This window comes from Pteropus alecto, unplaced genomic scaffold (assembly GCF_000325575.1).
Source record: "Pteropus alecto unplaced genomic scaffold, ASM32557v1 scaffold223, whole genome shotgun sequence".
Classification (NCBI taxonomy): Eukaryota; Metazoa; Chordata; class Mammalia; order Chiroptera; family Pteropodidae; genus Pteropus; species Pteropus alecto.
Window position 1 is genome coordinate 330,341 of NW_006434441.1, and position 14,858 is coordinate 345,198.

At 33.0% G+C, this 14,858-nt stretch overlaps 1 protein-coding gene across 4 annotated transcripts in view; it reads left to right on the forward strand.

Moving 5' to 3' along the window:
* The window catches only part of TSGA10 (testis specific 10), a 102,686-nt gene extending 88,542 nt beyond the window's left edge, over positions 1–14,144 (forward strand). For all 4 annotated transcript variants that reach the window (XM_006909414.2, XM_025045056.1, XM_006909415.2 and 1 more), the window contains 5 exons: positions 65–274; positions 8,597–8,799; positions 10,441–10,545; positions 10,712–10,861; positions 13,821–14,144. In XM_006909414.2, coding sequence (XP_006909476.1) covers positions 65–274; positions 8,597–8,799; positions 10,441–10,545; positions 10,712–10,861; positions 13,821–13,845 — 693 coding nt within the window. In that variant the 3' untranslated portion in view covers positions 13,846–14,144. The remainder of the gene's footprint in view (positions 1–64; positions 275–8,596; positions 8,800–10,440; positions 10,546–10,711; positions 10,862–13,820) is intronic.
* Positions 14,145–14,858: the final 714 nt, after the last annotated feature.

Below are 14,858 nucleotides of genomic sequence, written 5' to 3' on the forward strand. Positions count from 1 at the left end.
CAAGCAGAGAACTTCTTAATCAACACTTGGTTGCTAAATATACATAATTATTTTGTTTTTGCAGCACTTAAATGCGGAAAGGTCTTACAAGTCCCAGATTTCTACTTTACATAAATCTCTTGTAAAGATGGAAGAGGAGCTTCAGAAGGTTCAATTTGAAAAAGTGTCTGCTCTTGCAGACTTGTCTTCCACAAGGGAACTTTGTATTAAACTTGATTCAAGCAAAGAACTTCTTAATCGGCAGTTGGTTGCTAAAGATCAAGAAATAGAAATGGTAATACATTTTAAAATGGTTCTTTTCATATTTTTATTACTATAAAATTGCTACGAATTTAGAAAAATAAACTCTTTTTTATAAAATATTACAGCAAGCCATATCTTTCATCTTTAGATCTTATTTTTAAAGTCCAAAAGATTAATTTGACAGCTGTGTTCCAATAATTCAAGACTATAACAGAAATTCTTTCTTTGAGTATGTAATTTATATTACTTTAGCCAGAAGAATTATAAAACACTTTGACATACCAATCAGCAAATAACCACAAAGTTGAGGTTTATCCAGCTAAATTATAACTTGAAGGATACTCTTCTAAGCTTAATTTGTTTCCTAATTGGTTTCTTTTAAACTGTAATTCAGTTGATTGTACCTACAGTGTGCCTTACATTGTGCTTGCCACTGTGAGTATAATGCTCAAAAGATATAGTCCCCTGCCCTCAAGGGCAGTATTGGCATACAAATAATTTGGGATGAAAGTTATACTAATAAGCAATACTCAGGATTTTAGGGAGGGAATTCCTATTAGGTGCAGAAGGAATGAGGCTTTCTCGTTCAAAGGGAACAACAACATAGGAAGTGTATGAAGGTATAAATGAACTCTTGAGTGAATAGTAAGTAGTTTGCAATGGCCAGCATAGCATTCATAGGTGAAAGTGGCTGGAGATGCAGCTGGAAATATAGATGGAGCCCAGACCCTACAGAGGAATGCATTACAATTTGCATAGTGTAATTGAAATATCAACATTGTGGTCACATTTATATTTATATTACTACCAAATCTTATTGAAATTTTAATTTTGTTAGTCTACTGTTTTTTAGGAGGATATGTTGCACTTGAGAATCATGTGTCTAGCTGGTTTCTGTAAAAATCCACTGTTACTATTTAATTAGTGAAGTTGTATATGCCAAAATTGTCAGATTTTTTCTTAAATCATTTTTATTTCAGCAAGAACCTTTTAATGATGTAAGCAACTCATGAATATTCATTGTAAAAATTCAAATGATGTGTTCTTAATTTTTTTCTTTAAAAACAATTTTTACTTGGTGTTTTCAAATTTGAAAAGCAATACTTATTTAATAATTGAAACACTTGTTATTTTTAGGGTTTTGGGCTTTTTTGATAAAAGCTATCCTAATGGGTGTGAAGTGGTCAGGCTAATTCTTATTGTATTTTAAAATACTCCTGACATAAATTTTTTTGCCTTGAAATTAGTTATTTTTGTATATGTGTTTATTCCTAAAATGATCTATAATTGTTGCCCTTTTATAGTCTTATCTACTTTCCTCCTATCCCTAACTCCTCTTTTTCCTCTGACAACCACTAATCTGTTCTCCATTTCTATAATTCTGTCACTTCAAGAATGTTATATAAATAGGATCATACCGTATGTAACCTTTTGGGCTTTGGCTTTTCCACTCAGCATAATTCTCTGAAGATTCATCCAGGTTGCATGTATTAGTACTTCATTCTTTTTTATTTCTGAGTAATATTCCATGCTGTTGGTGTAACACAGTTTGTTTAAGCAGTTACCCATTGAAAGATATCTGGATTAGTTCTAGTTTTGGGATCTTACAAATTAAGCTATTGTTAATATTTGTGTACAGGTTTTCGTGTGAATATAAATCTTCATTTCTCTGTAAATGCCCAGGAATGCAATTTTTGGATTATATAGTAGTTACATGATTAGTTGTTTAGGGAACTGTTTTCCCAAGTGTCTGTGCCATTTTGCATTCCCACCAACAATGTATGAGCAATCCAGTTTTTCCACTTCCTTGTCAGCATTTGGTGTTATTTTATTTTAGCCATTCTGATATGCGTGCAGTGCTATATCATCATCTAGTCGCATTTTGCTAATGACTAATGAAGATGAATATCTTTTTTGTGTGCTTATTTGTCATCTATATATATCCTTGAGTGAAATGTCTCTTTATGTCTTTTGTCTATCTTCTCATTGGATTCTTTGTTTTTTTAATGTTGAGTATTGAGAGTTCTTTATATATTCTAGATACTAGTCCTTTTTCAAATATGTGGTTTGCAAATATTTTCTCCCACTATTTAGTTTGTGTTGTCATCCTCTAAGGTCTTTCTCAGAGCAAAAGTTTTAAATTTTGATGAAGTGCAATATATCAATTTTCCTTTAATGTACTTCTGGTTTTAAGTCTAAAAATTCTTTGCATAGCTCTAGATCCCAAAGATTTTTGCTAGGTTTTATTCTAAAAATTGTATAGTTTTATGTTCCACATTTAATTCCATGATCTATTTTAGGTTAATTTCTGTATAAGGTGTGAGGTTTAGGTCAAGATTCCTTTATTGCCTGTGGGTGTCCAATTGCTCTAGTATCGTTTATTGAAAAAGCTACCTCTCCTCCATTGAACTGATTTTGTGAAATCAACCTTTGTGAAAAATTGGTTGAATATATTTGAGTAGGTCTGTTTCTTGGTTTTCTACTCTTTAACATTGATTCTGTGTGTCTCTCTCCACCAATACCAACACAGTCTTGATTACCATAGCTAATAATAAATCTTTAAATCAGATAGACAGATTCCATCCACTTTCTTCTATTTTTTCAAAATTGTCTTAGCTATTCTAGCCTCTTTGCTTTTCCATATATGTTTTAGAATAATCTGTCTATTTCTTCAAAAAATCTTAGATTACATTAAACCTGTTTATCATTTTGGGAAGAACTGACATCTTTACTATGTTAAGGCTTCCAATCCATGAACACAGTATGGCTTATTTAGATCTTCTTTAATTTATTTTATTAGCTCTGTGTAGTTTTCAGCATATAATTTCTATACATATTTTGTTGGAAGTATACCTACAAAATACAAAGTATTCTTTTTTTGAGCTACTGTAAATGGTATTCTAGTTTTAATTTTGCTATCAGTGTGTTCATTGCCAGTATATAGAAATGTAATTGATTTTTTAAATTAAAATTATTGGAGTGACATTGGTTAATAAAATCAAATAGATTTCAGGTGTACAATTCAGCAATGCCATATGTATATTGCATTGTATGATCACCACTCAAAATTAAATTTCCTGCTGCCACCAAATATTTGACCCCTTTTACCCCTACTTACCACTCCCCTTCCCTCCTTCCCTCTGGTAACTATTAATCCACTGTCCGTGTCCATGAGTCTCTGTTTGTCATGTTTGTTTGTTACTTTTAGTTTTATATCCCACATGTGAGTGAAATCATATGATTCTCAACTTTTTCTGACTTATTTCACTTAGCATGATAATCTCAAGATCCATCCATGTTGTCACAAATGACAGTATTTCATCTTTTTTTTATGGCTGAGTAATGTTCTATTGTATATATGTACCACATCTTCTTTATCCAGTCATCTATCAATGGATACTTCGGTAGTTTCCATGTCTTGGCCACTTTGAACAATGCTGCTATGAACATTGGGGTGCATATCTTGAAGTGTAATTGATTTTTGAACATTTATCTTATATCCTGTGACCTTGCCAAACTCACTTATTAGTTGTAGTAATTCTTCTGATTCCTTGTAATTTTCTATGTGGACAATTATGTTATCTGAAAATAAGGACAGTTTTATTTTTTCCTTTCCTGTCTTATGCCTTTTCCTGCTTTTTTGCACTGGTTAGTACTCTAGTGCTATGTTGAATAAAAGTGGTCAAATTAAACATATACTTGCAATCTTAGGAGAAAGGCACTTAGTCTTTCACCATTAAGAATACCATTATCTGTAGAATTTTGTAGATGCTTTTTATCAAGTTAAAGAAGTTTTCCTCCATTCCTATATTTCTGAGAGTTTTTGTTATGAATGAGTGTTGTCGAATTTTTGTCAAATGCTCTTTCTGTGTCAGTTAATATGGTCATATGATTTTTCTTCTTTAGCCTGTTGATATGACAGATGACATTGATTGACTTTTTTATTATCATACTAGCCTTGCATCCATGGAATCACTCAGATAATTTCAAATGAGAATATAGAGGTTAAAGGCAAAAGATCTATATCTCCACCTTCATAAAAATTATTTAAAGCACTAGAATAAGGAATTTTAGAACCTTTTAGTCTTAACTTTCTTTGCTTTTCTTTTTCTTAAAAATATATTTATTAAGATATAATTCATATACCGTACAGTTTACCCAGATCTTAGTTTTCTATCTTCCAAATAAATGTAGTATGTATGTCTGTTATCTAACTCTTTTCAAGAGGAATGTTAAGAACATGAATTCTAAATATCCTTCCTTAATGCTCTTTAATTAATACTTAGATATTAAATTACTAAAACCAGGCATGAAAGAGGAGACATCACTACCATCCTTATAGAAACTAAAAGGATTATAAAAGAATATTATTAGTTTGCAACTAACTGTCAAAAATTAGATAACTCAGGTGAAAATCAGTAAATTTCTGGAAATATACAAAGTACTGAAACTGATTTAAGGAAAAATAGAAAATCTAAATATATCTACAGCAAGAGATTGAGTTAATGATTTTGAAACTTCCATAAATAGAACATTTCAGTTATGAATTCTTCCAAATGATTAAAGACGAATTAATATAAACTTTTCACAAACTCTTTTACAAAAAATAAAAGAATACTTTCCAGTTAATTATATGAAGCTGATTTTACGCTGATGCCAAAACCAAAGACATCATAAGAAAAGAAAACTGTAGGTTAATATCCCTTATGAATTTAGATGAAAAATTCTTCAGAAAATACTAGAAAACTAAATCCAATGACATATAAAATGAATTTTATACCATATCAAGTGGATTTATCCCAGAAACACAAAGTTGGTTTAATATCTGCAAATCAATTAATGAAATACATCATATCCATAGAATAAAGAACAAATAACAATGATCATCTCAATAGATGCAGAAAAAGCATTTGACAAAAGCCAACACCATTTCATGATTTAAAAAAAGTATAAACTAGGATTAGAAGAGAACTTACTGAACCTGATAAAGAGCATCTACAAAACTCAACCTGATAAAGAGCATCATCATACTTAATGAAGAGAGACTGAATGCTTTCCTTCTTTCTTGTCAATAATAATATAAAAATGGCCTCCTAATCTCTTCTATTTAACATTATACTGGAGATTCTAGCCTGGGAAATTAGAGAAGGAAAAGAAATTAAAGGCATCAGATTTGTAAAGGAGTAAAACTATCTCTATTCACAGATGGCATCATCTTGGATATAGAAAATCCTAAGGAATCTACTAAAAAGTTAAAATTAATATATGAGTTTATCCAGGTTACAGGATACAAGATCAATGTAGAATATTCAATTATATTTCTATATTACAAATCCATCCAAATCATCTAAAAATGAAAATAAAACAATTCTATTAAATGGAATTACACAAAAAAGGAGAGCATTAAGAGAAGATAAAATACTTAGAAATAAATTTAACAAAAGAAGCACAAAACTTGCACTTTACAAAACATATTCAAAAGAAATTAAAGAAGAACTAAATAAATGGAAAGATGTCCCATAGTCATGGATCAGAGGACAGCATTGTTAGAATGGCAATATTACCCCAAATTGGCTTCTTTGTAGAAATTGACAAGATAATATAATATAGAAGTGCAAGTGACTCACAATAGTCAAAAAAATCTTGAAAAAGAACAAAGTCAGAAGAAAAACACTTCCCAATTTCAAAACTGGTTACAAAACTACAGTAATCAAGATAGTATTGCACTAGCTTAAGGAAAAATATATATGTCAATGGAACAGAATTGGGAGTCCAGAAATAAACTCTTATATTTGTGGCCAAAAGCTTTATTAAAAATTTGTGCCAATACGATATAATGGGAAAAGAATAGTCTTTTCAACAAATGGTACAGGGACAACTGAACATCCACGTGGAAAAAAAATGAAGTTGGATTTTTATCACATACCATATGCAGAAATTAACTTAAAATTATTATAGGCCTATATGTAAGAGCTAAAATTAAAAAACTCTCCAGAAGAAAGCATGCAAGTAAATTTTTGTAATCTTGGGTTAGGCGATGCTTTCTTAGATGTACATCAAAAGCACAAGCAACGAAAAAGAACAAATAGATAAAAAGGACTTCATTAAAATAAAAAAACTTTTGTGCTGCAAATGATTTCATCAATAAAGTAAAAAAGACAATTCACAGAATGGAAAAAAAAATTTGCAAATCATCTGTTAAGAGATTTGTATCCAGAATATATAAAGAACTCTCACAACTTAGTAATAACCCAACTAAAAAAGGGCAAAGGGTCTCAGTAGACATTTCTCTATAGAATACACATAAATGGTCAATAAGCACATGAAAAGATACTCAACGTCATGAGCAATCAGAAAAATACAAATCAAAACTTAACCATTTCACAAGTACTAGAATAGCTCTAAAAAAAAAAAAAAAACACAGTAACAAGCATTGACAAAGATATAGAGAATTCGGAACCCTCATATGTTACTGGTGGGATGTAAAATAGGCCACTTTGGAAAACATTTTGACAGTTCTTCAAAATATTAAAAATAGGGTTACCATAAAGGCCAGAAATTTGAAGAGGAATAAAAACAAAGGTCCATGCGAAAAACTCGTCCACAAATGTTCCTAGCGTTTCTTATAATAGCCAGAAAGTATAAATAGCTCAAATGTTCCTACATCTATGCAAGGGAATGTTATTTGGCAATAAAAGTAACGAAGTACTGATACCTGCTAAAACATGGATGGCTTTGAAAACATTATGCTAAGTGAAGGAAGCCAGTCACAGAAGACCACATATACATTGTATTTAATTTATGTGACTTGTCCAGATAAGGCAAAGCATAGAGACAAGAAAGTAGGTTAGGGATACTTAGGGCTGGTGCTGGGTTGGCAGCAGGTATGGAGGATGTACAGAGTGGCTATTAATGAGTTCTGGGTTTCATTTTGAGATGATGAAAAATTCCAACACTAGATGGCGAGATTGTGATATAGATAGCACAAAGCTTTTAATATGCTAAAAAAAAATTAATTGTACCTTTTAAATGGGTGAGTTTTATGGCATGTGAATTCTATTACAATAAAGCTGTTACCAAAAAAAGCGATGCTCCATTTGGTACTCCTCCCAGCAGAGTATATGAAATAGTCATTGCTCCTTTTAATATTAATCAATACACACTAAGAACTTTACCAATTTGATAAACTGAAACAATGATTCAACTGAAAGAGATTTTGGACCTTTAGCAATGTCTGGAGATATTTTTGATTGCTACGACTGGAGTAAGGGATGCTGGGCTCGAGTGAGTAAGAGGCCAGGGATGTTGCTAAACATCCTGTAAAGCATAGGACAGCTCCCTATGCCAAGAAATTATCCAACCCAAAAGCTCAGTATCATCATGGTTAAGAAACACTGGACTAGAAATGGCATCTTGTTTTAATTTATATTTCTTTGACTATTCATAAGGGTAAATTTTTTTCCATATGTTTACTAATTAGTTTGTAAATTTTCTGTTCATATAATTAGTTCGTATTTCTCAACAATTTTATGAGTTCCTTATATTAGTATGATATTAACTATTTTATTTGCTGAGTTTATTTTCTTCCAGTTGTTCTCTTGTAAATTCTGTTTATATTGATATCAATGTTTTTATATGATCAGACATCATTTTTTAATTGTATCTAGTCTAGAAAGTTCTTCCTCAACTGTCTACTCCTTCCCCAATAATTTCATTTTTTATTAAATTCTTTTTTCTTAGAGTTTTATCTTTTCACATTTAACTTTTTAAATGCATATGTAATTTGTTATAATGTGTATTATGAGATAAGGAATCATTTTTTTCTAAATAGTAACGTCTGGTTTCCCTCCTTTTGAAGAAACATTTGGCTTACAGAGCATATTCCAGGCTCAAGGTTACCTTAAAAAAAAAAAAACCGAAGCTTTCCAAGGGTTTGTGCAAGAGAGGGCATGTGTAACAACCTCTTGTCCTCCTTGACTGTGGAGTGCAATGACTTCCATAGGTAGCTGAGTGTTTGTGACCTGCCTAACTCGGAACAAAGCAGTTGTCACAGATATCTCCATGTCAGTCCTGCAGAAATATATAAGTAAATACCAAAGCTGGAAATAGAAATCGTTTGCAGTTTGGGTTTAATAAATCTTTACTTATTAATGACTTTTCTGATATTTTCAGAGAGTTGAGGAAAGTGATACTGTGTGTATGTATGTGTGTGTGAAGAAGGACACACTTTCTAATCAAGAAATTAAAAGGGGTTGTCAGTTTATAACATACAGAAATGTTATGAGTTTCTGATAAATGATCAGTTAAGTGGATGAATGGGAATAAGTATAGATATCTTCTTATTATTGTACAGATGGAGAATGAGTTAGATTCTGCTCGTTCCGAAATCGAACTCCTCCGGAGTCAGATGACAAATGAGAGAATCTCCATGCAGAATCTAGAAGCTTTGCTGGTGGCCAATCGAGATAAAGAATATCAGTCTCAGATAGCACTTCAAGAGAAAGAATCTGAAATTCAGCTTCTTAAAGAACACCTTTGTTTGGCAGAAAATAAAATGTGAGTTGGTTAGCAATATAACATAAAGTCAGGTTTCTTAAATTTTGGGTACTTTATAGGTTAGTAGAATTTTAAAGCTGGAATTTAAACAAATTAAGTCTCATGATTTGTCATTAAACTGAGGATGAGAAATATTGTGATTTGTCTAAGATGTACCATTATTTTCTATTAGGTTTATTTGAATTGATCTAAATTTAAATTTAACCATCTCCATGAATTGTTTCCAACAGAGCTTTGGATATAATAGGATGTCTGATCTAGAATATTGCCTTTAGGAATTATAACCAGATTAGAAAAACAAATACTTCTGAAGCCAGAAGAATGTTTCTACTTATGGAGCCACCTAGTATTGCTACTTAGTCTTTCCATTGTCATGTAGTATTTCCTTATGTAGCTGTAAGTGTATACCAGGGACCTAGAAGAACTGCACTCACAGAATACTGAAGACTAACTTCCCTCAGAGCATTGATTTTGGCTTTTTTTTTTTTTTTTTAAGAATCTCCAGCACTATTAGCATATTATTAAATGACCCTGGCTGGAAGATTGGGTAGAAATACCTCACAAAAACTGATGGGACCCTCAGCCTCTATTCTCATCTATCCCATCTATCACACTTTTTCATCCAGCCTCAACTCTGTGCTCTGTCTGCACTTGGGACCTGCAGAAGGCTAAGAGTCACAGTCTTGGGAATCGGCCTCTCATAGGAGCCCCTGACCAAGCAAAGGCTGCAAAGTCAAGGCCAGTTTCCTTCAAAAACTGCTTTCAGGTTATGGCAGCTGCAACCGAGTCAGTCTTTTCAGTCACTGCAGTTGGGCTTTTGTGAGTCCTTAAACTGGTTCTACAAGGTCACATTCTCAAGCTGATAGGTGGAAACCTGCCAAGAGGAGCATGCCAAACTCTCACCTTAAAGGGTACATTCTGGTCAGACTAGCTGTTAAGCGCTATCACTTAGAACGGGTAAACATGATCAGCTTTTGTGTTCTTCATCTCTAAGTCTAGATTTCAGCGGGCTATAAGCAGTCCTGAAAGCAAGCAAAGAGGGTAGAATGTTCTGTGCACGCAGAGTTCATGTCTGCATTACCTTCCTGATGACAGTGTGCTGTTACAGGCTTTCGGAGGCATCGTTTAGCCCCAAGGAAGACCCTGTTAAACTGAAGAGATTTTGTAGTTTTAACAGTGTATGCAGATTTGGCAAAATTAATTATAAGTATATATAAAGCACATGGTTGATTTAATATATTTGTATATGCATATGTAACAGATCATATTAATGATGGGTGAACTCCAGTGCGGATTATTTGGTCATACTACTACCTTGCATGTAATACCTCACAGTACTTTTAAAAACGATTTGCCGTAAATAGATATTACAGGTAGATAACGGATAATGTTACTGCACTTAAACACGAGGAAACTGAGGCAGAGAAGGTTTAACTAATTAAATGTGACTATCACAGGCTGGGCTTCTTAAGTAGGCACCTTTGTTTACTTATGACGCCTAAAATCAGCAGCTACATCTATAAAAGCACAGTTGGGCTTGGATCCAGCGGAGAAAATGTTGCAGGCTGGCTCAGTGCGCTCCAGGAGTCCTGGCCGTGTTTTACATTTGATCAACTGTCACCTTTATATTCTCTTACACAGGGCCATCCAGAGCAGAGATGTGGCCCAGTTCAGGAATGTGGTGACGCAGCTGGAGGCTGATCTAGACATCACTAAACGACAACTAGGGACAGAGCGCTTTGAAAGGTAGGTTTCGTCCCTACCAGCCTGGGAAGCCGTGTTTCTTAGATAACAGCAGGATTGGGTTATTTCATGATGGTTAGATTGTAAAGTATGACTTGAACTGCAGTTTTACAACACTATGAATAACGTCACTGGATATAAAATTTAAAGCCTCACTGCTTTGCTTTAGGGAGAGGGCTGTGCAAGAACTCCGCCGCCAGAATTACTCAAGTAACACTTATCACTTGAGTTCTACAATAAAGCCGAATACAAAATGCCACTCGCCAGAACGCGCTCACCATCGATCTCCCGACCGAGGCCTCGATCGATCACTGGAAGAGTGAGTGGTTTAAGGTCCATTCTGTGGGGACCACAGAGCAGTGTGCACGGTGACTGTCCAAGGGAGTCAGGACACTCACAGACCTGTTTAGACATGACTGCATGATTCTGTGTGTTCACATAAAAATAAAGTATTTTGATAATTAGTTTTGTATAAATAAATATGCTAAAGTGAAAGATTTCTATTTTTTCTAATGTTTACATAAATTATATTTTTAAAATCTGATTTTATTTCTACAACAATTTTTTCATATACTTTCATTAATGAAATATTGGTTAATTATTATAGTACCATAAAATACATATGCTCTAGGAAAGTAAGAAACTAATGTTTCAGAGGAAAATATTTTAGATATAGCCCCATATGTCACAAATTTTGTGAAAACATTTTTATCAGGAAATGTTTTCAAACTTACAAGGAGTAATAAAAAGAAAAATAATACAAAGAACATCTGTATACCTTTTACCTATACTTACTATTGTTAAAAATCTTACCCCATTTGCTTTTTATGTGTTTATGAGACAGCATAGGTGCTGTTTTGTTCACTCACACTCTTGCACATGTGCTCGCTCTTCCACACATATACCATTTTAACAAAATAACCAATACTTCCGGTTCCAAACCACCTTCCCAGGCTTCTGCCTTGCCTTCTTCATTCTGTATCTGTATGCCCTTCCTTCTACAGTGGGAACCCTGGCTCAGCTTCACACATGTACTCGACAGCGTCGGCACGGTTAAGTACTTGCTCAACCCCAGAATGCATCTAAAACAGTTTCAAAATTTCTTCACCTGTGTCACTGCAGACCCACTTTTGAAAAAGTTTGTGCCTTGCCCAACCAAGTCTTGAGGCCATGTAGTCAAATACTGTGTTCAGGATTAACTTTTTTCCGTTTGCTGTGTTTATGGTATACATTTGAAATCACATTAGATTCCTTTGTTTCAATTTGCTTTCATTTTTCCCCTTTCTAGTTTTTTCCTTGATTTAATTTAATTTTTGAATATATAGATAAATATGCTTTCAAAAGTCGAAACTCTGCAAAAGTAATACTCAAAGAAGTGTCAGTCTCTCCTGTGTGCTCTCTCTCCCACCCCTGCAAGTGAGAGGAGCTTTTTTGTGTTTTGGTTTCATTTTCAATTTCTAGTGTTATTGCTTTGTGATTAGAGAATATTGTTTATAATATTTCTATTTTATGACAACTACTGATGTGTTCTTTGTACTTTACTACATGATCAATTTTTGTGAACAGTTCATATGCACTTAAGAAGTTATAGTTTTTCTTCTCAGGATATAGTGTGTATACAGCTAAAAGATTTACCTTTATAATTTCATTTAGTGCTTTTATATTGTTGCTTAATTTTTGTTCACTTGACCTGTTTTACTAAGAATAGTGTTTTAAAATCTCCTATTATTAGTATGCTTTTTATTTCTTTTTGTATCTCCTATAAATTTTGTTTTATATAAGTGGTTTGCTGTTTTATTTGTTGCACAGATATTCTGAACTGTCACATCTTCATTGTGGAATGTGGTCCTTCTAAGAAATGTCCTCTTCTGACACATTTAATTTTTTGGAGGGGAGAGGGGCTCATTACCTACTTCACCTGGCATTAGAGTTACGACTCTTGTTTCCTTACTGTCTCCGTTTGCTTGGTGAATCTTTGTCCATCTCTTTATATTTAGCTTTTTTGAATTACTGCATTGTAAGTATCTCTCTTGTATATAGTATGGATTTGAGTTTTGCATCATGATCCATTTTGAAATTCTTTTTTTTAAATAGGTGAGTTAAACTCCTTCACATTATTAACATGACTGTTAAATTTGATCTCAACTCTGACATATTTTCTTATGATAACTATGTTTATTATGTGATATTTACTATATTTCTTTCTCAGTTTGGTTATTCTTTGCTTTCAAACATTTCTTTTGATATTGAGGAAGGTGTGTGTTTTATTATAGTGGTTATTTTTGTATTAATACTTTTTTTAAAAAAATAGAGCCTTTAATCTTCTTTTTTTTTATTTAACTTTTGCTGTTAGTTTTAGATGATATCCTTTGACTGCCACCTGTTATCTAGACAACAAAGTACTTAATTTGTTTTCCTCCAACTACTCGTCTGCTTCCTGTCCCTATAGTTTTGCCTTTTCCAGGTTGTCATATGAAAGGAATCATATAGTATGTAGCCTCTAATGGCTGACTGTCACTCAGCATGATGTATTTGAGATTTTCTAGGTTGTTGTACATATCAGGTATTGTTGCATGTGCCTTTTAACTGCTAAATAACATCCCATTGTGTGACTGTACTACAGTTTTGTTTTATTTTACTTTTTATTTGGAAAGGATTACAGTTCTACAGGTAGTTACAAAAATTGTACAGACAGCTCCACATGCCATTCCCCCAGCTTATCAATGGCACTCTCTGACAGACCAGGGAATCGACATTGGTACAATATGATTAACCCATAGGCCCTATTCAGTTTTCACTAGTTTTTACATGCACTTGTGTGTGTGTGCAGTTCTGCATACCATGCATATTCCACCAGTACAATCAAGATACCGAACTCTTCCATCAACATGAAGGAACTCACTCCTTCATGATAGTCCTTTGTAGTCACAGACCTCCTCACCTCCTCCTGCCTCTGGCAAACACTGATTTCTTCTCCATCTCTATTTCTGTCACTTTGTGAATGTTATATAAATGGAATCACAATGTCCATGATATCCATTCAAGTTGTATGTGTGAATGGTTCATTCTTTTTCATTGTTGAATATTACTCCATGATATGGATGTATCACAGTTTGTAAAAACTGAGCAAAAAAATACATTGTATCTGCTTTCCTTCTCAGAAAGTAGGTGGAGAATCTTAAATATTGACAAAGTAATGTTAGAATGTATTTTTTATAAATGGTAAAATTGGTGAGTTAAAAATATTAATCTGCACAATTTTTTTTTCTCTCTCATAGGAATCTTTGCTATAGAGATTTCTGACACATGAAAAATTCTTCACATCCTTGGGAAAGGTCAAAGTTACAAACTGATTTTTTTTGCTACATGATTGCATTTATCTTTTGAATGCTTGACAATGTTAAATGTATTTATTAACTTTGTGCCTCTGAATCTCTGTTCTCATGTGCCATATTGCAGTGATCGGAGATGACTTATAAAAACAAAAATGCATATGGCTCTTTCTATCCATACGGTAATAGTGAGTATAAAACCTGCTCACTTCACTATTGAACACTGTTATGTTAACTATCCGGAGTAAATAAAGAAAGTTTATAAAAAGAGGGAAAAGTGTTTTTTACAAAACTGATTTCCTTTCCTTTCTTGGTATCTCAAATAATTGGTTGATTAAAATTTTTCTTTGTGATTTATGCTTTCATGTCTGGAGAAGTTCTGCCAAAATAGGCAAAGTTTACTGCTAGTGGCCTGGGACCCACTATTCCATTTTGGAACCAACCTGACATAAATTCCAGGCCATAATCTGACTTCAAAGCAGCAGATAATAGGCGTGTGCCAGGGTTTTAAAATTCGTAGTATTGTACCACTAACTGACATACATTTTCTACAATTGTGTTTACCCCTACTATTTTTTGAAAGGTAGGTGATGCTATATCTGTCAAGAATGTAAGATCGTAAAAAAAAAAAAAAAAAAAAAAAAAAAATCTGTATTTTTAATAAGTTTTATTTAAAACATTAAAGTACTGCAATCAACTTAATTGCCATTTTATTTATTTATTTATTTATTTGGCTTGTGGCAGCTGTCTGTTATATAGAGTAACAAATCCAGTGATGTTTCCCTATTTCACCTAAAATCTCCTAAATCTCTTACTTTTCTGTTCAAAGGCTTGGATTTAAGAGCCTGAACACTGCTGTATTTTACTGATAGAAGCTATCTGTATTCTTGCCATTTTAATAATAATAAAAAAAATTCCTGTCATTAATAGTATTTGTCTAATGTAGACAGTTCTTCATTTTATACAGTCACCGTTCAGTGTGAC